General features: G+C 41.1%; 1 protein-coding gene across 1 annotated transcript; it reads right to left on the reverse strand.

Annotated features, from left to right (window-relative positions):
- Positions 1 to 3,285: 3,285 nt before the first annotated feature.
- nrap (nebulin-related anchoring protein) lies at positions 3,286 to 22,055 on the reverse strand. Its single transcript, XM_077626721.1, has 43 exons — positions 21,655 to 22,055; positions 21,194 to 21,288; positions 20,012 to 20,099; positions 17,590 to 17,712; positions 17,344 to 17,448; positions 16,454 to 16,561; positions 16,276 to 16,380; positions 16,083 to 16,190; positions 15,780 to 15,887; positions 14,796 to 14,903; positions 14,598 to 14,714; positions 13,406 to 13,510; positions 13,212 to 13,319; positions 12,982 to 13,086; positions 12,819 to 12,917; positions 12,587 to 12,691; positions 12,406 to 12,513; positions 12,227 to 12,334; positions 11,962 to 12,159; positions 11,792 to 11,896; positions 11,611 to 11,709; positions 11,423 to 11,527; positions 11,161 to 11,268; positions 10,826 to 10,983; positions 10,587 to 10,740; positions 10,414 to 10,518; positions 9,815 to 9,913; positions 9,643 to 9,747; positions 9,457 to 9,564; positions 9,122 to 9,235; positions 8,850 to 9,047; positions 8,672 to 8,776; positions 8,461 to 8,559; positions 8,294 to 8,398; positions 8,121 to 8,228; positions 7,335 to 7,646; positions 7,168 to 7,272; positions 7,013 to 7,111; positions 6,835 to 6,939; positions 6,121 to 6,228; positions 4,665 to 4,976; positions 3,955 to 4,110; positions 3,286 to 3,864 (listed from the first exon to the last, which is right to left on the reverse strand). The coding sequence occupies exons 1-43, from the start codon at positions 21,718 to 21,720 to the stop codon at positions 3,556 to 3,558; spliced, it is 5,448 nt and encodes a 1,815-aa protein (XP_077482847.1). The 5' UTR covers positions 21,721 to 22,055; the 3' UTR covers positions 3,286 to 3,555.
- Positions 22,056 to 22,281: the final 226 nt, after the last annotated feature.

Here is a 22,281-nt window from a genome sequence, read left to right on the forward strand (position 1 = left end):
TATATAGCCACATTTTAGTAAAATAATATTAGTCGCCAAAAATCCTTTTATTTGTACATAAAACCCATCCTCTTCTTTTCAACTATTGTCTTGTACAGATTATTCATGCGTTTCAGTCATTCCCCAAAATGAAAGTTCCTGCTTGCCCGAAAAATTGACAGTATCAGTCGATTTCCCTATTTTTCTTACTCGCTCAGCTGTAGATTTCGCACCCTCGCAACAAATAATGGCGGCAATGTTTTCACTTGAATTGTTTAGTAAGTACCGTAATTACTCGAATATAACGCGCACTCGAAAATAACACGCAGGTAATTTTGGGCCAAAAAAATCTGGGATAACGCAGTACTCGAATATAGTGCGCACCTAAAATTTCCCGCTGACGAAAATCAGAAATCTTAACTTTTTTTCTTCGTTTCACGATTGTTTTGTTCAAACAAATTTATTCATTAGAATCCTTCAAATGAAGAGTTCCTCTCTCTCTATGTCTGTCCTCTCATACATCTCTTCGTTGAGAATCCTATCAACGTCCACGCTTCCTTCATCCACTTCCTCTTCCTCCCACAACACATCATCCGATTGGCTTTACGAGATGACGTAAAATCCGTGCGTCAAAGTGAGTTTGACAATGCTTTTTTCGATCGAAAATTTGTAATTTATTTTATTCAATTCAATTTCAATTCAATTTATTTGGCAAGAAAAAGCACCAGGCTAAGGGCCATGTAACAAGACACAAAAAAAAAAAAAAAAAAAAATTAGTTATTGATTATAACACGCACCCCCAACTATTGGAATTAATTATATAGCAAAAATCTGCGTGTTATATTCGAGTAATTACGGTAATCATTGATGTAAGATAATTAGCATCAGTCTATGATTCAGATATTTTTAGGACAGCAGAGAAGGCCTTAGCACAGTAATCCCTCGAACATCGCGGTTAATGTAGACCAGACATGGCCGCAATAAATGCAAAATGTATTTATTTATTTATTTTTTCTTCAGTGCTGAGTCCTAGTAGCAAGAGTGGCTTTCGCTTACGGGTTTCAACGCGGATTTTCACATTTTTATGAACTTGAAAAATAAGTAAATAATTAAAAATACAACAAAAATGTCTTCAGTGATCAGTCCTAGTAGCAAAAGTGGCTTCCGCTTACGAGCTTCAGCATGGATTTTCACATTTTTATGAACTTTAAAAATAATAATAATAAATAAATAATAGCGGCAAAAATCGCGAAGTCGTGAATTCGCAATAAGTGAACGGCAACACGTTCGTAACATAACATAAACAAATTAAAATGAACTTGGATTATGATGCAGACACTCAAAAATAAATGTAATCTAACCTTACACTAAACTTAATTCTAATTTTGTTTTAAATTTTGTTACCATCTGCCGGGTTGGGTCTATTTGCCCCGCCTCCACCCTGACTTTCAGATGCAACCTATCGACGGTGTTTGCTTTTGTATTCCCTTCAAAATATTCCGAAAATTATGCACATAAATGTCCTCACAAAAGGATAACACACGACCACTGGCCAACGAGAAGTAGTATATACGCCATTCGCACTGACTAAGAGCGGAAAAAACACTTTAAAAATGCACCGCTCCGCCCAGTGCTCGTAGAGACATTGCACGAGGGAGTTGCGACCAGAAAGACAGTGGCCATGATGTTTTTATGAGCAGCCTCTCCGTGCGCTGTATGCTCATATATCAAAATTTGTCTGGTATCTCAAGATAAATATTTGCCCGAAATTTTACTCCTATCTCAAATTGCTCGTATGTCGAGATACCACTGTACTTGTTACATACTCTGTAATGAGTCTTCCATTAAAAAAAAAGACAAAAAAACAAGCTCAGTTTAGGAGAAATAAAAACTTTATTTTGTGAGCAGCAACATTTCCCCCGAGCACAGCTTTGGATTTTGGCATCATTAAAGCTGATCCCGCCAGACTTCACGATGTCCCGTAACACGAATAACAAATCACATTACGCCACTGACGCCCAATCTGTCACCTCACTGGTCTGTTCCGTTAAATTTCACAATTCTTTTGCTTTCATGTGCCTTTCTAGACATTTTGATTCTTCATTAAACCCTTTCTAGAGTACCTAGTGAACTCATAGGTCAACTCCTAGTTTCAGTTAATTGTACGTCTTTTGTTGTCAATAGCAGGAAGTGAGTTAATAGTAATGAAAAACAAGTTTATTTTCTTCATTTCCATGCAATATCTGTCTCTATTTTTTTGAAAAAACATACTTTTTTTTTAAATAATCAAAAAATAAATGTGTATTTTAAAGCTATTCTTTTTATTATTTATCAACTTACTAGTGTTAATCAATTTTTATTTCTGACTTTTTGGATTTTTTTTAAAATTAACATTTTATTCATTTTTAGTTTAGGGTTTCTTAAATAGCCAAAAACAGTCACTTGGCCTACAAAGGGTTAATTGCTCAATTTTGTCCATTTGGAAATATGCCACTGTATCCAGAACTTTTTTTTTTTTTCAACACCTAACCGATTCCGTCTACATACGACATTCTCGCATCCTTCGTTGGAGCTCCTTCAGTGCCATTGACAGTATTGGAATCCATCTCAATGTAGGATGGCTGATTGTGTTTTGTTTCCCTAACACGTACCGCATTAATACAAAAATACTAAATATAGAAAATAAAATAGAAAAAAGACAGCTGAAATTAAAAAAGCATAATAAATAAATATAGAAACTTTCAAACTTGGATTAAAATATCTTGTATTCTAAAATAAAAGGGAGCAATATGCTAATAATTTATTTTTTTTATATTTAAATATATATATAATTTATTATTATATTCATTTTCTTTTTTTCAGATTTTCTATTTTTGTTGTATTTTTCAATTTATTTTCTATATTTGTTCGTTGAGTATTACTATTTTCAAGTACTTGACTATTCCCCTAATGCAGTGGTTCCCAAACTATCTTACCTGACGCCCCCCTTCTTGCTTCCAGTAGACCCGCACGCCCCCGCCCCCCCCCTCCCACTTCCTCTTTTGCTCATGTGAACTTATTTTATTTTATTGCATTTATTTCTTAGCATTGTTCAGGAAAACAGATCTCTGTTAATAGAAAACGGGTTGGACCGTTGGAGTGACTGCTATAATCATATTTTGCATGTATTTAATGGCAGATATTTGTTCTTTGATTTTATTATTCTTATAATCTATTTTAAAAAAAAATTAGCAGATGACTTCACGCCCCCCTTGAATTCTCTTCACGCCTCCCTAGGGGGGCACGCCCCCCAGTTTGGGAACCACTGCCCTAATGGTACATTTAATTTCTAAGAGCCTTATAGAACAATCAAAATCACAGAGCACAAGTTAAAATAAATAAATAGATTAAAACTGTTAGAAGAGTCAGTTTTTTTTTCCTGTCTTCATTCGGTGCTAGCCCTCCCACTTCAATTGGATTCGACGTCTACTACTGCTAAACTCCTTTAAAGAACTTAGCTTTGGATGTCTATCATTGTCCATGGCACTGAAAGAGTTAATCATCCGTCCGGCGTCAGTTTGAATTGCAGCGAAAGTTCTAAGCGTCTTTTACGACTTTTGCCTTCAGCGTGCCGTGTCGGGCGGCCTGCGAAGTGCTGCTTGATTTCTTCTCCATGGACTTGAAAGTGGAGCTGCTGCTTGTGGTAGTGGTAGTGGTGGTCTTTTTCTGCACTGTTTGGAAGGTCTTCGCCCGATTGACGTTAAGCACCTCAGTGGCGTCCATGTTGACGTCTCTTCGAGTCTCCTTGCTGCTCTCGGCGAGCTCGGATTTATTCTGTTGCCACTGCTGCTGCTGTTGTTGTTGTTCTTGTTCTTGTTGCTCTTCCATCCTCTGCTGGTAGTGAAGCTGCAAGTGGCGGAAGAAAAAAGGGGATTTGGGCCTCATGGGAAGTAAAACAAAAAAGCAAGTCACACCTGAAAAGTGATTTAGTCTCACCATGATCATGCGCTGGTACTTAGCGATGGCCTCATCCGTGCTCACGCCGTCGGCGAAGCCCAGCTCTGCGGCTCGGCGAGCCAGCTCGACTTTGTGGGAGCCGGGTGGGGTCCAGCCCGTTCCCTTCATCCGGTTCAGGTCCGACTTGTAGTTGACCTGTGGCGGGCGACAAGACACGACAGCATTCCTGCTTTAAGTTTTAAATTTTTCCACGCCACAACGTCGCCTAAGACGTAACAGTGTGAGTGTGCAAGGTTGTCCGTCTCCTTGTGACCTGCGATTGGCTGGCCACTGATTCAGGGTGTCCCCCGCTGGGATAGGCTCCAGCACCCCCCGTGACCCGAATGAGGATAAAGCAGTTCAGACAATGAATGAATGAACTAAAAGGATTAAAATTTTAACAATATAAAATTAAGATATTTTTGTTGCTGTTTGGTTTTAGATGTTCTGTAATTATATTGGGTATAAAATTTGAATTTGGTGTTCAAAAGGTTGTTTTTTAATCTTGAGCCTTGGAAAAAAAGGGTGTCGTCTTATAATCAGGATCGTCTTATATTCGGGTCAATACGGTAATTCATTTGTTTTCTGCTTATCCTCACAAAAGTCGCGTGGGTACTGGAGCCTATCCTGGACAACTCTGGAGCCAGATGGCTCCACTGTTGAGTTTTTGAACCATTTCTTGAAGTTCCCCTCTTAGCGGTTGGACTTACATCGCTTTGCAGCTCATAGGCTCGCTTGGCGTGCTGGACTTGGAGCTGCTGAGAGTCACACGTGTAGTCGTGGAGCTTGCTTCGGTAGGTCAGGTCGCTGGCCTGCGCTTGACTCTTCTTGGCCAGCAAGAATTCGGGCTGGTCGGCGTGGATCTTGTAGTTGGAGCGCTCCTCCTTGGATTGGCGCTTGTACTCCAGGTTGCTCTGGAGCTTGCTGGCCGCCAGCGAGTGCAGCATTTTGGGGTCGTCCTCCACGCAACGCAGTCCCACCTGTTGGCCCTTCTCGCGTAGGTGAGAATCCTTGTACAGCACCTGCTCGAGGGAAGGGGGAAGAGTTACACTTTCATACTGAAAATAATTTATCTTTGTTGGTCTAGCTAGTTCGTTGATTTTTACACTGGAAGGTCACTCACTTTGTTGTTGTTGAGGACACTCAACTCACATGCCCTAGTCTTTCATTTGTGGATAGGTCGGAATGAAATTTGGTAGCTATATTTAGAGACGTTTCAATTTTTTCAATACACCTGTGTGGAGTTTTCATGTTCCTGTGTGGGTTTTCTCCGAGTACTCCGGTTTCTCTCCCACATTCCAAAAACATGCAGGGTAGGCAGGTTGGACACTAATTTGCCGCTAAGTTATGAGTACGAGCATGCCTTACGATTGGGTGGCCATCGATTCAGGATGTTCCCCACCTGGTTCCTATAGTTAGCTGTGATAGGGTCTAGCACCGCCTGCAAACTCTTGTGAGGATAAGCGGTTCAGGAATTGGATGAATGAATGGTGTCGGCAATAGTTTATGGTTTGGTAACCTCAGTCTCAGTCTGCAGAAGGTCCCCACCTTGTGGACTTCCTGTGTGTGGCTCCAGTTTTTTTTACCTAGGTCTACAATGTCTTGTGTGTCTTGTTTCTGTTTTGCTACTGCAACCAAGAAATTTCCAGAATACGGGATGAAATAAAATTCTAATCTAATCCATTTACAAACACCAATGAAGCTGGCTTCTGTCCTTGTAGACAAAACATTTTATTTTTATTTTTTATTTTCTATTGTATTTTTTATTTTATTTTATTACTTTTAAAAAGCTTTATGTCAATCCAATAGTTGGACCATGCCCAGCTACTTGTTCTGAAACAGTGCGTGAAACTACTGTGAATTCATGACATAACGTTCAATAGATCACGAAATGTTATTTAGATGTTATATTCCATAAAGAGTGTAAATGTTTAAGGGAGCTTAGCAGTCTTTGTTCATTTGAACTTATTTTAATGCTGTTTTGTTCCCTTTTTTGCCAGATTCTTTTTTTTCGGTTTAATTCCACTGTGATCACTGGATGGTGACAGTGGAATTAAACTGACACCAGTTTCAATTGGATTAAAAAAGAATGTCATTCAGCGCACCCCAACGTTTGCCCAAAAATATTATTCAGCTGAAACTATGTCTTATATAGGCTACACTTACGTCACTAGCAATTTGCCTGGAAGCTTTTGCCGTTTGGAAGGGGATGGCGTCCAGCCTCAAATCGTAGCCCAGTGTCTTCACCAGCTCCCCGGACGCCTTGTAGACTTTCTGCAACATGAAGAAAATTTGGGATACTGAAAAAAATGTATAGGGTACGCCACTGTCAGAGCTATGAAAACCTTTGAAATAGAATTTAAATTCATCTTTGGCATGTTTTAACTCATTCTCATCTAAATGAAATGGCTGCCCATAGCAAATGAGTTAAATACATTACTGTTAGAAAGAGCAAGGGTAAGGAGAAACCTATATCTTGAGTGTAATTCAACGATTGGTCAGAAAGAAGAATGTCATTGAATTGTAATAAAATTTAAACTTGACAAAAGAAGAGGAAAAACTGAAATTATCACTCAAGATAAGGTGTGCTCAATTTGTCAATTGCAATTAGCGAAGGTACTATTGGTAGATCGGATAACAGTAAGATTTGATCCACGGATTGAATAAATATGTAGTAAAATTTTATATGGGATTTGAGATTAGAAACAGTGCTCTCGTGGGTCCAAAAACGATTACTACCCGTCTACGCTATGTTGCTTCATGCTTGGATAATGTATATCAGCATGCGTAACTGCAGTGCTTTATCAGTGGCCCGGAAAGAAAAGGTAGATTGCGTGAGGTTAGCTCCTTTGGCAATTTTCCAATTTTAGCAGTTCTTACGTCGCTAATATGCCGGGCGTTCATCTTGGCTCGGACAAAGTCGGGATCGTCTGGATGTAACGTGTACTTGTTCATGTCGTCGTTCCTGCCTGATTTGTACAACCTCTGAATGGAGAACAGAAAGAAGGGATCAAAAACTGCAAAAGTATTTACAAGGATTTCCTGGTCACAATGTTACCTCGCTGCATTGTTGATAGCTGGTCTTGGCGTGGAGAATATCGGGGGAGTCGGTCACTGAGGTGAACTTCAGGCTGTCTGGCAGTTGGCGATATCGCTTCTGCAAAAGTGCTTTGTCTCTTTTACGTGTCTGGTAAATCAAAAGTACCAACTTACCTCACTGAGTAGAGCTCCAGCCTTCTTGGCCGACTCTAGTTGTGGCGCCCCCACGCCATCCCAAGCCACGCCCCTCATGAAGTTTAAGTCCGACTTGTACAGCGTCTAGACAGAAGCAGGAGTTAAGTGAGCTAGGGGTGTTTTTTCGCCCTCGGTCGAAGTCTTACCTCGCTCTGCAGGTCGTAGGCCTTCTTGGCCCACTTGACCTTCATGTCATCGGCAAGAGCGGTGTACTCGTGAATCCTCTTCCTGTAGTCCTGCTCACTGGCCAAGGCTTGGGCATTCTTGGCCGTGACAAGGTGGACCATATCGGGCGTCAGGTGGTAGCGCCCACTGGCCGTCAGAGCATCTTTGCGGTACTCCTGATCGCTAGCTAGCCGGTTTGCATGCGTGTAGTGCAGCAGGTACGTGTCGTCCAAAACGCTTTGGGCACCGATGTGCTTCCCTTTTTCCATCAGGTGGTTGTACCTGTACTTGTACTGCAAGGGATACAAAATCATGGATTTGATGCAGATGTAGTCTGCACAAAATCTAGGAGATTGGATGCTTTGAAACAGGGGTGTCAAACACACGGACCACATGACCCAATAGTGGGTCCAATCTGCTGCCATTACACCCAAAAATTCCAAGTTGTGCGATTGAGTGTGAGCACCAATGTACTTGGCTCAGTTTGACAACCACAGTCTAGAACAGGGGTGGGCAAACCAGTCCTCGAGGGCCGCTGTGGGAGCAGGTTTTTGTTCCAACCTATCAGGCAAAGACACTTTAACCAATGAGATTTCTGCAGTAAACAAGAAGCACCTGACAGCAATCCACTAATTGCACTTGTAAGACGCCAGATTGGTGAAAAGATGTCCTCTTCATGGGTTGGAACGAAAACCTGCACCCACTGCGACCCTTTGTGGAATAGTTTGCCCACCCCTGGTCTAGAAAGATTTGGATAGTAATCTTACATCACTGGCGATACCCGTGGAGCTCTTGGCCGCCTGGAACGGGATGTCCTGCATGGTCAGCTTGTAGCCCTGAGCTCTCAGATTGTGCCAGGAGTCTCTGTATCGGATCTGAAGAACAAAACCATCTGGTTTCAAATAGCCAAAGAAGGAGACGTAGACTGAACCGGTTATACCTCGCTAAAGTTAGCTGCATTGATCTTGGCTTGGGTGATCTCCGGTCTCTCAGCTGTAATGGTGTAGTTGTGCTGGGCGCTTACACCTTTTTCTTTGTACAGACGCTAAGAGATGGAAGATCTACCGATATAACTTTTGTCATCATGGCGGAAAATCATAAACTGACCTCATTTGTGATCATTCCACTGAATTTGGCATGGATCATATCCGGGGAGTCCGCCACAGATGTGTGCTTGAAGTTGTACGGCTGCTGGCGATACTTTGTCTAAGAAGGTAGGAATATCGGCTCATTTCAGGTTTGAAGACGGCAAAGCATAATAACTTGAGATTGACTGCTAGCTTGGTGCTTAGCCAGGAAGATAAATGATCAGTCTTACATCACTGATAAGGTCGGTGGCTTTCCTGGAGCCTTCAATTTGTAAAGCGCCAGTAGCGATCCACGCGGCACCCCGCAGGTAATTGAGGTCCGAGCGATATAGCCTCTGGATCGTTGACAAAAATAGCCGTTGTGTATCAGTCACATTGAATTCCTGCCAAGATTTGAGTGTCTCGTACCTCGCTCTGCAGATTGTACGCTTTCTTAGCCGCTTGCAGCTTCATGTCATCCGGTAGTGTGGTGTACTGGTGCAGGAAGAGACGGTAGTCCTGATCGCTGACCAGAGACTGCGCCTTCTTGGCATGGACCACCTCCATCATGTCCATGGGTAGGTGATGCTTGGAGAGTTCGCCGGCTGACTCTTTCTTATATGTAATCTATGTTGCAAGTGGAAGAATCGTGATTTTATTGCAACCGTTTGCAAATTGGAAAAGGGAGAGGAAGCACCTACATCACTTTGTAGCTTGTTGGCATAAACAGAGTGAGCTATGTTAATGTCGTCCTGTAATCCTTTCAACCCAATCATCTTCCCTTTGGTCTTCTCGAACTCCTCTTTGTACTTTTGCTATAAGAAAATAGATTAGATTAGATTAGAACTTCATTTCATCCCGTATTCGGGAAATTTCTTGGTTACAGTAGCAAGACAGACACAAGACACACAAGACATTGTAGACATAGGTAAGAAACTGGAGTGACGCACAACCTTTGAAATATCTTATATATATTTTAAATGGATGTCATGTTAAAGGTCTCGAATCAAGTCAATTATGTCCATTAATCACTCACATCACTGAGGATGTCTCCAGACGCTTTGGCCGACTGGAACGGAATAGCGTCCAGACGCAGTTTATATCCGCCATCACGTAGTTTCATCCAAGATTCTTTGTAACGACTCTGAAATCAAACAATTTCAATTTGTACAAGTTGGAGCTGGAAAAAGATAGAAAGAATTTATCTTGGGCATGGGCTTACTTCACTGAGGTTTAATGCGTTGATTTTCGCTTGCACAAACTCTGGTAACTCCTCGTTGAGGGTGTAGTTGTGTTTCATGTTTTCTCCTTTCTCCCTATACAATCTCTGAAAAGACAAACATCATTTGATTTCTTGATGCTTAGTGGTGGGCACTGTGGTCTGGAGTACGCACATCAATTGCCAGTTTGTTGCTGAGTTTGGCCTGAACCATTTCTGGTGTGTCTTCAACGCTGGTAAACTTCAGGGCGCTCACATCCTGCCGGTACTTTTTCTAAAGTAGCAAAATTGTCATAATCATGATGCTTTTTCTGAAATACTGTATGAATCAAAAGCACATTGTTAGGGTCAATATCATAAGGAAGTTAATATCCCGTCTTTGTAAATGCAAAATATCAAATTATTCAATTTGGAAAATATACATATAGCGCGTCAGCAAGCAATGTACCCAAGCTGTCAGCGTCATACAGCCAAATCTACAGAATCTTGAATTTAGTGCATACTGATTGGGCACCCCGTCCACTTTGGAGAAAAATTTAGACTTAAGTGCGCTGTATGCTAGTAAATATGTGCCGCGTTGCATTTGTATGTTTTTTTAAGGCTTAAAAGGGGAGCAATTGGCAGAGGTTGACAGGTATGATCGTGTCATTTTGTGCCTTCACTTTACACAGTCGTGCCTACCTAAAATTTCTCATCACAGAAACTTCTAGCGGTTAAGGCTTCCTTTCTAGAAAATACCTACAAGGTTTTCTGAGTTAGAAGTTGAGACGTTACCTCGCTAAGGACCTCTCCGGCTTTTTTGGCCTGCTGAACATCCAGCGATTTGGAGGCCTCCCAGCCGACACCCCTCATCCAGTTGAGATCGGATCGGTAGAGTTTCTATAGACACCATTTAGTTATTTTAAAAGGCTTAAGAAAGCACCACTACTCGGATTGGTGGAACTTACATCGCTCTGCAGTCCATAGGCCTTCTTTGCCCAGGTAACTTTCATGTCAGTTGGCAGTGTGGTGTATTCATGTAAGTATGTTCTGTAGTTGTAATCAGCCGCCAGATCTTGGGCCTTCTTGGCCTGACTGATGTTCAGCATGTCCAGAGAAACACTGGGGGAAGGATGTTTTTCTATTTCAAAATATGTAAAGCGTAACTCCTTTCGAGGGGGATAAGTGTTACACATGATTGCCTCACTTGAATTGGGTCTTGGTGTCCTCATAGTTCTTCTTGTAGTCGCGGCCACTCTGCAGTTTCGTGGCCAGAGCCGAGTGAGCCATCTGAGAGTCGTCGCTGACCGACTTAATTCCAATAACCTTTCCTTTATTTTTTTCATACTGCTCTTTGTATTTGACCTGCCAGAGAAATAGTTGGCATTTACCCGATCAACATTTTTTTCAGTAAGTAGGTAAGTCAGTGGTAAAGTAGATCTGCATGTCGCTTTGGTAGCCAGACACAGTTATTTCTTGGAATTCAATCAATTGGAAGTTTTGGGATGAACTTGGCTTGTCTTGAGCAAAAAAAAAACTTACATCACTGGCCAAGTCCCTCTTGGCTTTGGCCGTGAGAATCGAAAGGGAGTCCAGTCGAAGCTCAAAGCCCTTTTCCCTCTGTTTCTCCCATTGACTCTTGTAGACTTTCTGAAAGAAAAACGAGAAATAGAGTGAACGGTGTCCCGCTCTAACATTGTAAGGACAATCATAGTAAACAGATTTTCCATGCTAATCCCATTTTTTTTTCATTTTGAAAGAGTTAAACCACCTTTCAATTTAAATTTAAGTTCACCCCACTCACCCCACTGAGAAGCTCAGCATTAGCCTTTGCTTGTCTAAATAGCGGTTCATCCTTGGTCATGGTGTACTGGTGGATCATCAGCTCCTTGTTTGCTTTGTACGCCAGCTTCAGATCACAGTTAAATATTCTTATTATGATGAGCAACACCAGCATCAAGACTAGTGTGCATTCAAGACAATGATTTTTACATCGCTCTGCAGTTCTTGACTCTTCTTTGCGTGACGGATGGAAAGGTTGTCCGCCACATGGGTGAACTTGACGCGATCCACCCTCTGCCGATATTTATTCTGTAAAAGAGACAGCAACACTGTCATAGCGCGTCACCCTAATCCGGCGCTATCGTGAATTCGACAGATGACAAAAACTGACATCGCTGAGCAGATCTCCTGCTTTCTTAGCTTGAGTGAGGTCGAGACAGCCCTCGGCCTCCCAGCCCACCCCCCTCATCCAGTTCAGGTCTGAGCGATACTGGTTCTGAAGAGCAGAAGAGAATTATGGGCTGACTCCAAAAACCTGGCATCAATGATCTGTTTTCCTACCTCACTCTGCAAAGAATACGCCTTTTTGGCCTGCTGGACCTTGATGTCGTCGGCAAAGACGGTGTAGTCGTGCAGTCTGGTGCGATATTCTAAGTCGCTGGCCAAAGCTTGGGCCTTTTTGGCGTGACTCAGGTTGACCATGTCCATACCCAGGCTGAAGCGGGACTGGTTTTCCTTGGACCCCTTCTTGTACGCAATCTGGAGGAGGCGCTCCACAATGAATTTCCAAACAGTTGCGCGAACTGGCTCACTGTGGATGACTTACGTCGCTGCGCATCTTGGCCACCTGAAGCGAATGCAGAGTTTTGGAGTCGCTCACGTTGACACCCACGGCCACTTCCTTGTTCTTCAGGTAGTTTTCCTTATATTTAAGCTGCAAAAATGAGGCTTATTGTGAGTGGTCCTTTCAGTTTTAACAGATCATCTGGTTTGTGCTTTTCTCACATCGCTGGCGAGGTCTCGGGAAACCTTTGCCGCCTTGATGCTAAGGTCGTCTACACCAATGTCGCAGGCTTTGGACTTGGTCTTTTCCCAGGCTTCCTTATACTTTATCTGGTTTGAAAGTGGTTTTGAAGTGCGAGCACTTGAAAATCACTCAACGGGGTAAAAATGGGTTCTCACTTACATCGCTACACAAGGCTGCATTATCCTTGGCCTTTTTGATTTGGGGCAGGTCCTCGTGTAGGGTGTACAGATGCTTAGTCTTCTCATAGTCGGCTTTGTAGTTTAACTAGATGAGGATTGTGAAAAAGGTTTGAGGCTAAGCATTATTGACACAGATACTAATGTATCTTTACAAATACCTGCCTTTTGGTTGCAAATATTCTAAAACATTCTACTTATGCCTCGGCACTTACGTTGCTGATAAGATGGGCGTTTTTCCTGGCCAGGAGGATCTCCGGTGTGTCGGCCACAAGGTTGTACTTGACTTGGTCAATGTGCTGCCTGTAGTTCTTCTGCACAGCAGAATCTCTCAATTAGGCAATGCTAAAGCATCCTTATTGACTCTCCAGAACTCACGTCTTTCAACGGGTCCAGCTTCCTCTGACAGCGGTAGCCCGGTGTCAACGTAGCTTGGTAGTTGTACTCGCCTTGATCTTGATCGTTACATTGTTTGTATGCAATCTGGATAACATGAGAAAGACCAGAAGGATCTAAGAAAATGTCCAGGTACTATTCATACACGCTTCTCAACAAACGTAAATTTATTTTCAGATGCCAACTTTAGAAAATGATTTTGCGTCACTTACATCACTCGCCAGCGTGCGGGCTTTTATGGCGTGCATGGTCTTTCTGTCCATTCCTGAGCCTTCGTAGTGGCCCTTCATATCGGTGAGGTACTTCTCTTTGTATTTGTTCTTTTCAAATAGGAAAAAACGGTTGGGTTATCTACACTATCCCCAGAGTAAAAGTATCATGATGAATCGTAACACTTTATACTTACATCACTGGTAAACTTAGCCACTTTGGTGGCATTTTGAAATTGGGGTGTCTCGCAGAAGTTGATGCTGTGGCCTTTACTGTTCTCCAAGTCTTTCTTATACTCCACCTGCCGGATAGAGCTAGAAATAAACTTTGGTTTCTTGTACTATGGTACTTGTGGAATATGGAATGTATTCTTTATACTTTTATGTAGTTTAGTCACGAGAATAGAATTTTGCACAGACGCAGCCTTGTGGAATTTTACAGCAATAACACCTATAGGTTAAAAGGCACGTCATCTACTATGTCACCGCCCATTTCTTTGTTCATGTATTCCCGCCTAAAGTTTGTCTCCGCCTACCTTAAATAAAAGTCTCGCGGCCTTCTCTCGGGGGGGTATTTGGCGCGAGCAGAGCTACCAGATTTACGTGTGCTCTGTCTGTTCGCTCCCTCCCTCTTCGGAAGGGTGGGGGCGAGACAAGAGACAAAGAAGCGAGCGAGCAGCGTCCATTTTAGAAAGCGGCCTGCCATTTCACCACTCCTGCCGGCCGACGGAGTCAAAAACTATTCCGTGCTTGATGCCTCCTCTGCTTGAAGATTATTTTGATGTTCGGGATTAGCCCTAACAGTTCTATTGTTCACATAATGGCACACTGGTCTATCTAGAGCAGGGGTCGGGAACCTTTTTGAAAGAGAGAGCCATAAACAATTCCTATTTTCAAATGCTATTCCTTGAGAGCCATACTCATAATTTAAAAGTCAAAATACATGAAAATGTGCCAATTTTTTAGTCATTTTACCACTTTTAAAGTACAAAGAGTCTTTGAATTATTTTGACAACATTGTTACGCTGTTGCTAATCAATGAATATTAATGAGTATCAATGAGAGAATAGATGCAGAAGACTCTAATGAAAAAAAACAAGTCAATAGCACTGCCGACATGACGTTCATATTGGTGCGTTCAGGACTCGGCTCTCTCACCACCGGTTTCCATATTTTAGCTCAGAGCCATATGCAACCATCAAAAGAGCCACATATGGCTCCCGAGCCATAGGTTCCCTACCCCTGATCTAGAGCCACACAATAAATTTAAAGCGAGCGTCACAAGTCACTTGCAATAAAAACCAAAAGACTACGACATGTGCACTGACATGACGTGGGAACGATGCAGTTGTGGCATGTCCAGGATACCGAGCCAAGCGCCAGCCATACCTCGCTGACGAGCTTGTTGATCTTGCGGGCGTTCATCAGGGCCAGGTTGTCCTCAGAGGTCAGGTTGTGGAAATGGGACGAGCCCTTCATCTTATTCAAGTCTTTTCTGTATTTCAGCTGCGGGAAAAGCAGATGGAAGAACGCTCTTCGCTAACCTAATCAATGTAGATTTAAATCAATATGGATTCATCTACTCACGTCGCTTGCGTTTTCCTGAGCCTTCTTAGCAAAGTGATAACCGGGCGTTATCATGGCGGGGAAGCTTCCTTTGCCCCGTTGCTGCTCGTACGCTTCGGTGTAGGTCATCTACAGGAACACATTTAAAATGATTCTCCCATAATCCTATGCCATTTACTTTTGGCGCCCCAGTACTCAATTAAACCTGATAGACTGTGCTACGCACGCACTATTTGCCTGCTTAATCTTGTGCTAAACTTTTTGTATATTATATACTACATTTCTATGAGAAAGTGATATATACACGTATAAGTGTATACTTGAAGTTTTGTTTCAAGACAAATTTTGACTTTCGGACTTATTTTCCCAGAGGCTCAGTCTGGGTCTCCATTGGAGATTTTTTTCTTACCTCCGATCCGTTTTTTTTAAAGATATGTTTTGCCAGTAACGATTCAATGCTCATATTTTTGGAGCATTAAAATCAATGCAAAAATAATTTAAAATATTTTTTCGTATTAAAGCAAGCCCTGCTGGTTTGTCCTATAAATTTTTCGTTTACTAATATAACACGATGCTCTGTAACGATTGTTATCTTATAAAGAGATATATATTACCACTCGGCAAACAGGTTTGCCTTGTGGTTTGATTTACAGCAGCCAAAAAGTACCATAGTATGTACTGAGAAAAAAAACTGGATCAGATCCGATCTTGTGACCAAATCCGATAATATCCGATACTCCAAACATGGCCATTTTGGGTGCAGGTGCTGATACTGAATATTGGATTGGAACATCACTAATCTCCATCTCTGGACTTTACCACTCTGGCTCTCATTGATGCCAATATCAAAATGTCATTCGAACCATTTAGCCCCTCCCAGTCAAAATGGATTGGCAGAAAAATATCAATTTCGTTTTTTATAACCTTGGCTGGCAGTGAATGAGAAGATTCATCTAAGGAATGTTAAACGCTTTTTAGCTAACTTTTGGAAGACAAATGATTGACCTGGCTCAAGTGATCCGCATTCTCTCTGGCGCGTAGCATTTCTGTGGCGGCGACTTCAGCGCTGGCTTTGCCCTTGATCTCCTGCTCGTACACGTGCCGATATTTCACCTTGCGTAAGAGACAGAGAAAGCGCTTGACTTCAACCACATTTTGTATAGAACTGAAAATCACTCTGACTATAGTATATGTTTAACAAGCAGGACAGAAACATTTGCAGCGATGATTTAAGATGACTTATGGAGTCCCACAGAGATCTATATTAGTATGTTCGTTACATGATACAAGAGGATTTACACCGCTTACAGTGCTGGCCTGTTCGCACGCCTTTTTGGACATCTTGTATCCTGGGGTGAGATGTGCAGGAAAGCTGCCTTTCCCTTTGCGCTGCTCGTAATCCTCCGTGTAGGCGTACTGCATTAAGAATATTATCCACAAAAAAAGTGTATTAAAAATTCGGATCAGTTGAAATGAAGGCCGGTGTGTGACAAGGTCTCACATCGCTGACAATCTGTCCTTGTTTCTTCGCCAGGATCACCTCCGGGGGGTCCGCAAAGGCGGTGTACTTTGAAACTCTCTCCTCGTGCCCTTTTTTGTATTCAAGCTTTTGGGATAGAACGCAAAAAAGTTCAGTATGGACACATAACGACAGACCGGATTGGTAGATGTTCCCTTACGTCGCTCGCTAAAGCGTTGGCGTTTTTGGCCACCTGGTAGCTTGGTGTGATCAGAGCTGGAAAGCTGCCTTTGCCTTTGGACTGCTCGTATTGCTCCATGTACTTTACCTGCGATAAGATGTCACAAAAGTCGTACTTAGATTCTGTAATCTCGTGGAAACGCTAAAGTCAAAGCATCCCACACACAAATTCGATGAAACATTGCTTTTTTTTATAGTCCGTTTATCTTTTGCATTTGCATTACAGAAAAGCACCACAAATTCAAGGCAAACTAATATTAGCTTTAGTTTTTCCCCAAGAGTCAACATGTCCCCCTAAAATTTGACAAAAACTTCCCCATTCACTTTTAAACAACATTCAATACCCACTGAAGACCAAAAAACGTTTTCACTAACTCCTATTGATTTTTTTTTTTACCTAAGAATTGACACAACTTGACCAGAAATCATCAGAATGTTCCAAAATCAATAGGAACTGCCCCGCAATGCTCCAAAATCAACAGCAATTAAATCGTAATTTCACCAAAATCAATAGAAAATAACTTGTACAAATAGGATGGGCTTCAAAAGTGACCTGAAATCAACCGACAGGCCCTGTAAATACCATAAGTGGCCCAAAAATTCCCCCATAATCAACAGAAAGAGACCAGAAATCAACTGGAAGTCACCTGATTCTGCCCGGAAATCAATAGGACTTACCAGGAATTGATCTTTCTACGTAAATAAGCCCCAAATCAACTGACGTGATTGGAAATCAACAGCTAAGGACCTCGAATTGCCGCAAATTTACCACATTCCACCTCTTGCTTGCAGAACACTGATTTGTATTATCCGTTCTAGAAATGCAGGTTCGGACAAATCTTTGAGAAGAGAAGCAACAACTCAACCTACATCACTGATGTTCATCTGGGCCTGCGACATGGTCACAATCTCCTGGTTGGTGACCATGCCATACCATGTCTGCTCCTGAGAGAATTCCGATTGCGACTTGAAGGCCTGTGTGAACCCAAAAGGTATTTAGTATCCATTACCGCCAAAAAAAGTTACATTTTCAGCACAAAAGTCCTTCCTTGTGGTTTATTCCAGAAGACGGAGGGCAAAAACTTAAAGTAAAGCCAACCACGTTTGGACCAGAACTCCCTTTTGGGAGCTCACCTGGCTGGCCATCTGATTGGCTAGACGTGCCCTCTCCAGCTCCGTTGACTTCATGTCACAGTGGAAGGTGGACATAAATCGATCGCCGTCCTCGTGATACTTCAGCTACAGGTACACATAGACCACAAAACGTTAAAGCCAAGACCAGCACACGTTTGCACAAGCCCAACACTGGACATGTGCCTATCTCCAGTCTAACCATGATGATGGAGATGTTGGCTTTTTCACCTTGGTTGCCATTGACGGAGATAAATGTCGTCGACTGGTGTTAAACTACAGTGGTACCTCGAGATACGAGCTTATTTTGTTCCGGGACTGAGCTCGTATGTCGATTTACTCGTAACGCAAATGAAGGTTTCCCAAAGAAATGAACTAAAAACAAATTAATTCGTTCTAACCCTCTGAAAAAGCACCCAAAACAGGATATTGGAATGGAAAACATTATTATTTGTTCTAATTTGCCATTAACAAAGTGACAAATAACTAGTGGTTTATTAGTACTAAGATGTGTTTAATGGTACTAAAATTAGACAGATTTTGTGGAGGGCCGAGGGGGGGGGACTTTTTGCGCTCATAACATAAACAAATTTAAATGCACTTGGATTACGATGCAGACACACTCAAAAATAAGTTGAATCTAACCTTACACTAAACTTAATTCAAATTTAGTTTTAAATTTTGATACATTTCTTCTCCCGGGTTGGCTCTATTGGCCCCGCCTCCACCCTGACTTTCAGATGCAAACCTATCGAGGGTTTTTGCTTTTGTCTTCCCTTCAAAATATTCCGAAAATGATGCACACAAATGTCCTCACAATAGGATAATGCACGACCACTTGCCAACTTGCCCGGTAAGTAGTACTCCTCTCGTATTAGCGAACAAGCTCCGCCATTCGCACTGACTGACGGGAAGAAAAAAAACACTGAAAAAATACAACACTCCGCCCAGTGCTCGTAGAAACATTACACGAGGGAGTTGCAGCGAGGGAGATAGTGGCCATGATTTTCTTATGAGCAGCCTCTCGCGTCCGCTGTATGCTCACATATCAAAATTTGTCTCGTATCTCAAGATAAATATTTGCCCGAAATTTTACTTAATTGTATCTCAAATTGCTCGTATGTCGAGGTATCACTGTAATTGAAATTCACAGCAGAGGTATAATGGAACACCACATGATTGGACATCTATCATCGGCAATGGTACATTGAGGTTATCATTCACACAAAAAAACGAAAATGACACATGCTAGCAAAAGCATGAATCGGTCGCTAGTAGAGCTGGCAATTACGTAAATGTTAAGTTATCAAATAATCCACAACTATTTTGATAGTCATTTAGAGACATTGTTGGCTCATTATTGAGACTTTTAACTATTTTCCTGCTATGGATTGTCAATAGAACTGAAACTGTTAAATATTTTTATGTATTTATTTATATTTCGTTTAGAAATGAAAAGGAAATCATATGGCCGTTTTTTTTTCAAATGTATTTATTTCTACGTTTAATTTGTTTGCACATTTATTTTTGGTGGAAATTAATTTCTTAATTTTCTACTATTTTGAATTGGGATTTTCCCATTTTACGTTTTTTAATTGTTATTTATCCATTTTCTGAACCACTTTATCTTCACTAGCGTCGCGGGGGTGCCGGAGCCTATCCCAGCTGAATTGGTGGCCAGCCAATCGCAGTGTACGAGGGGACAAACAACCTTTCATGCTCACACTCCTACTTGGGGGCAATTTAGATTGTCCAATCAGCGTACCATGCATGTTTTTGGAATGAGGGAGGAAATTGGAGTACCCGTAGAAAACCCACGCGGGCCCGGGGAGAACATGCAAACTCCACACAGGTGGACCGACCTGGATTTGAACCCAGATCCCCCACTGTGAGGCCGACACGCAAACCACTCAACCGCCGGGCTGCTCGTTTAATTGTTATATCATTAATATTTTCATGTGACTACGTATATTTAATGGCAATTTATGAATCAATGGGTTAAAAAGAATAGGTGATGAGTTGACTATCAAAATAATCCTTTTTAGCAGGCTTAGCCAGAAGTGGAGTCAGATCAGATATCAGCATGTCTGAATCCTCAGTAGCCGTTGAGCTGGGTAGCCTTCCGTTAATATAAGCCGGGGGGGCTCGTGACACAGACAAAATCCAACAGGTGGAGAAGAGGAAGAGAAGCTGGGGTCTTTTAATTATAGCCGGACGAAACATAAAAGTCCTCCGTGCACCGAAATAACCGCGAATGGATGTCCGCCTCCATTCCGACGCGTTGCCGTCACTACGCGCTCACGGCCACCTTTCCTGGAAATTTCAAGTCATCCCAGCACTAAATTCCTGCTTTTGTGATTTCAGGTGTGTCATGTTGCACAGGCTTCCAAAGATTGAGTGACATCACCTCACTGGTGGTCTTGCTCTGTTTCTTGGCGTTGATGTTGATGGGCGCCTCGTATACGCTGGTGAATGTGTTGTTCCTCGGGTTATGTCTGCGGGCGGGAAATGCACACCTTTGGACATTTTCTTCAACTTATTTAACGGCAATGACAGCGATAGACGTCAAACCCCTTTGAACTGATCATGTTTCTGTGGCATTTATATATTTTCAAAACTAATTGTTTCATTAATTTTGAAATATTTGAGTAAATCTATTTATATACAATCTTTAAAAAATATATACAAACGCACACATGTCTGGATATATATATATATATATATATATACACGTATAGATATACACATTGATATACACATATACATATACATATATATACATATAGATATACACATACATATACACATATACATATATATATATATATATATATATATATACACATGCATATATATATCTATATCTACGTATATATGTATATATATACATATATATATATACACATGCATATATATATCTATATCTACGTATATATGTATATATATACATATATATATATACACATGCATATATATATATACACATGCATATATATATACATATATATATACACATGCATATATATACATATATATATATATATATATATATATATATATATATATATATATATATATATATGTGTATATGTGTGTGTGTGTGTATGTCTATACAGATTTTTATTTTAAAATCCCTAAGGTAGTAAGTAAATATGCAATTAAAATAAAAATACCAGAAAAGCAAAAGTAGATAATATGATAAAAAACATGTTTTAATTTGGCAAACAAAGATTTCATTAGAAATAACCCAAAATATTCTCTGATTTATTTAGGCTGGAATTAACGCAGAAGATTACTTTTACAATAAACTCATTCCCTGCCGCCCTAGTTGTATGTTAGATATTCTCATTGTGTGCTTTGGTAGGCAGAAAAAATACATTTAAAACAGTCGTTGATGGATGTCGAAATAGGTCCAAATAGATTGAACATTTACTGTCAGTTGAATAGTAATTTTGTGATATAACATTAGAAAAGTTGAAGTTGAAGATTTTAATGCTGCACGTGTCAATATTCTGGATTTACAGTTTAAGTCATTTCATCAATGGCAACTAATGAGTTCAAATGGGAAAAAGCATAGAATGCTACTTACACTGAGCAGTAGGGCCTCTTCTTGTGGCTGACAAAGTTATTTGCTGTCAGCACCATCTTACAGACATCGCAGTGGAAACATGCTTTGTGCCAGTTCTGGCAAAAAATAATAATATATATATTTTTTTTTCAGGCAGGATGTGGATGAAAACATAATGAAGGTAAGACCAGCAAGACTATTTAGGGACCATTTCTGATTCATCATAGTGTTACATCAAGCCTATTTTTCCATGACAGTTTCTCCATGGTTTTACTTATTTTTATAAGTGGACCATGAATGGCAACTTTAAATTTTGTCAGCATTTTTTCCCCAACCTGAATTATTTTTTCAATGCAATACAAAACAAGGAAGAACAAATACCTCTCAAAATGAAGGAAAACAATTGCTCACATTTTTTTCCATCCAAAATCCCATTAATAAAAGATATGAAAATATAAATCATCAACTTAAGAGAAAGTTACCTGGTCAATGCAGTTGATCTTCTCAGCCGGGTACACCACAAAGCCACATCTTGCACAAGATTGCATGGTGGCTGCTTTTTTTCTTTATTTCCTCACTTGAAAAACAAAAAGTTGGTCAAAACTGGAAGCAACGATCAAGCGGTTCCTCCCTCCCGGGTGTTCCTGTTACTGTGGTGGCGGTAAACTTAGCTCTGCCGCCGTGTCGTTGGGCCGTCTTACTTGTTACGGCGTCCCATTATGGACCACCCCTCCAGTTGGCCCTGTGTGCTCGACCACTGGTAGATGCAGCTGTCCGTCCACAGGACATGTCAATGTATCTGTGTCATGATCCCTTGTTGGACAATTAGGTCAACCTTGTTATGACACGTAAGGAGTGAACAATAGCTATAGATAGAAGATGTATCAACGTTAGAGGATAAGACAGTCAACATTTTGACGTTTGTATTATTAATACAATCAAAAAATAGCCTAGTATGACCATTAAACTTAACGGTACTTAAACCATTATGGGAACCAGCGGTGTGCCGTCAGGGTCTTCAAGGCCTTCTCTGCTGGCCTAAGAAATATCTGAATCACAGACTGATGTTAATTATATTTGGTCCATGAATACTGATTAAATAATTCCAA

This window comes from Stigmatopora argus, chromosome 18 (genome assembly GCF_051989625.1).
Source record: "Stigmatopora argus isolate UIUO_Sarg chromosome 18, RoL_Sarg_1.0, whole genome shotgun sequence".
In the NCBI taxonomy this organism is placed as follows: domain Eukaryota; kingdom Metazoa; phylum Chordata; class Actinopteri; order Syngnathiformes; family Syngnathidae; genus Stigmatopora; species Stigmatopora argus.

Coding starts and splice junctions, on each gene's coding strand:
- nrap (XM_077626721.1), bottom strand. CDS start 21,720: ATGCAATCTTGTGCAAGATGTGGCTTTGTGGTGTACCCGGCTGAGAAG. Junction 11,897..11,961: donor CGTATTCTTTGCAGAGTGAG/GTAGGAAAACAG, acceptor TCTGCTCTTCAG/AACCAGTATCGCTCAGACCT. Junction 11,269..11,422: donor ATGCTGAGCTTCTCAGTGGG/GTGAGTGGGGTG, acceptor TTTTTCTTTCAG/AAAGTCTACAAGAGTCAATG.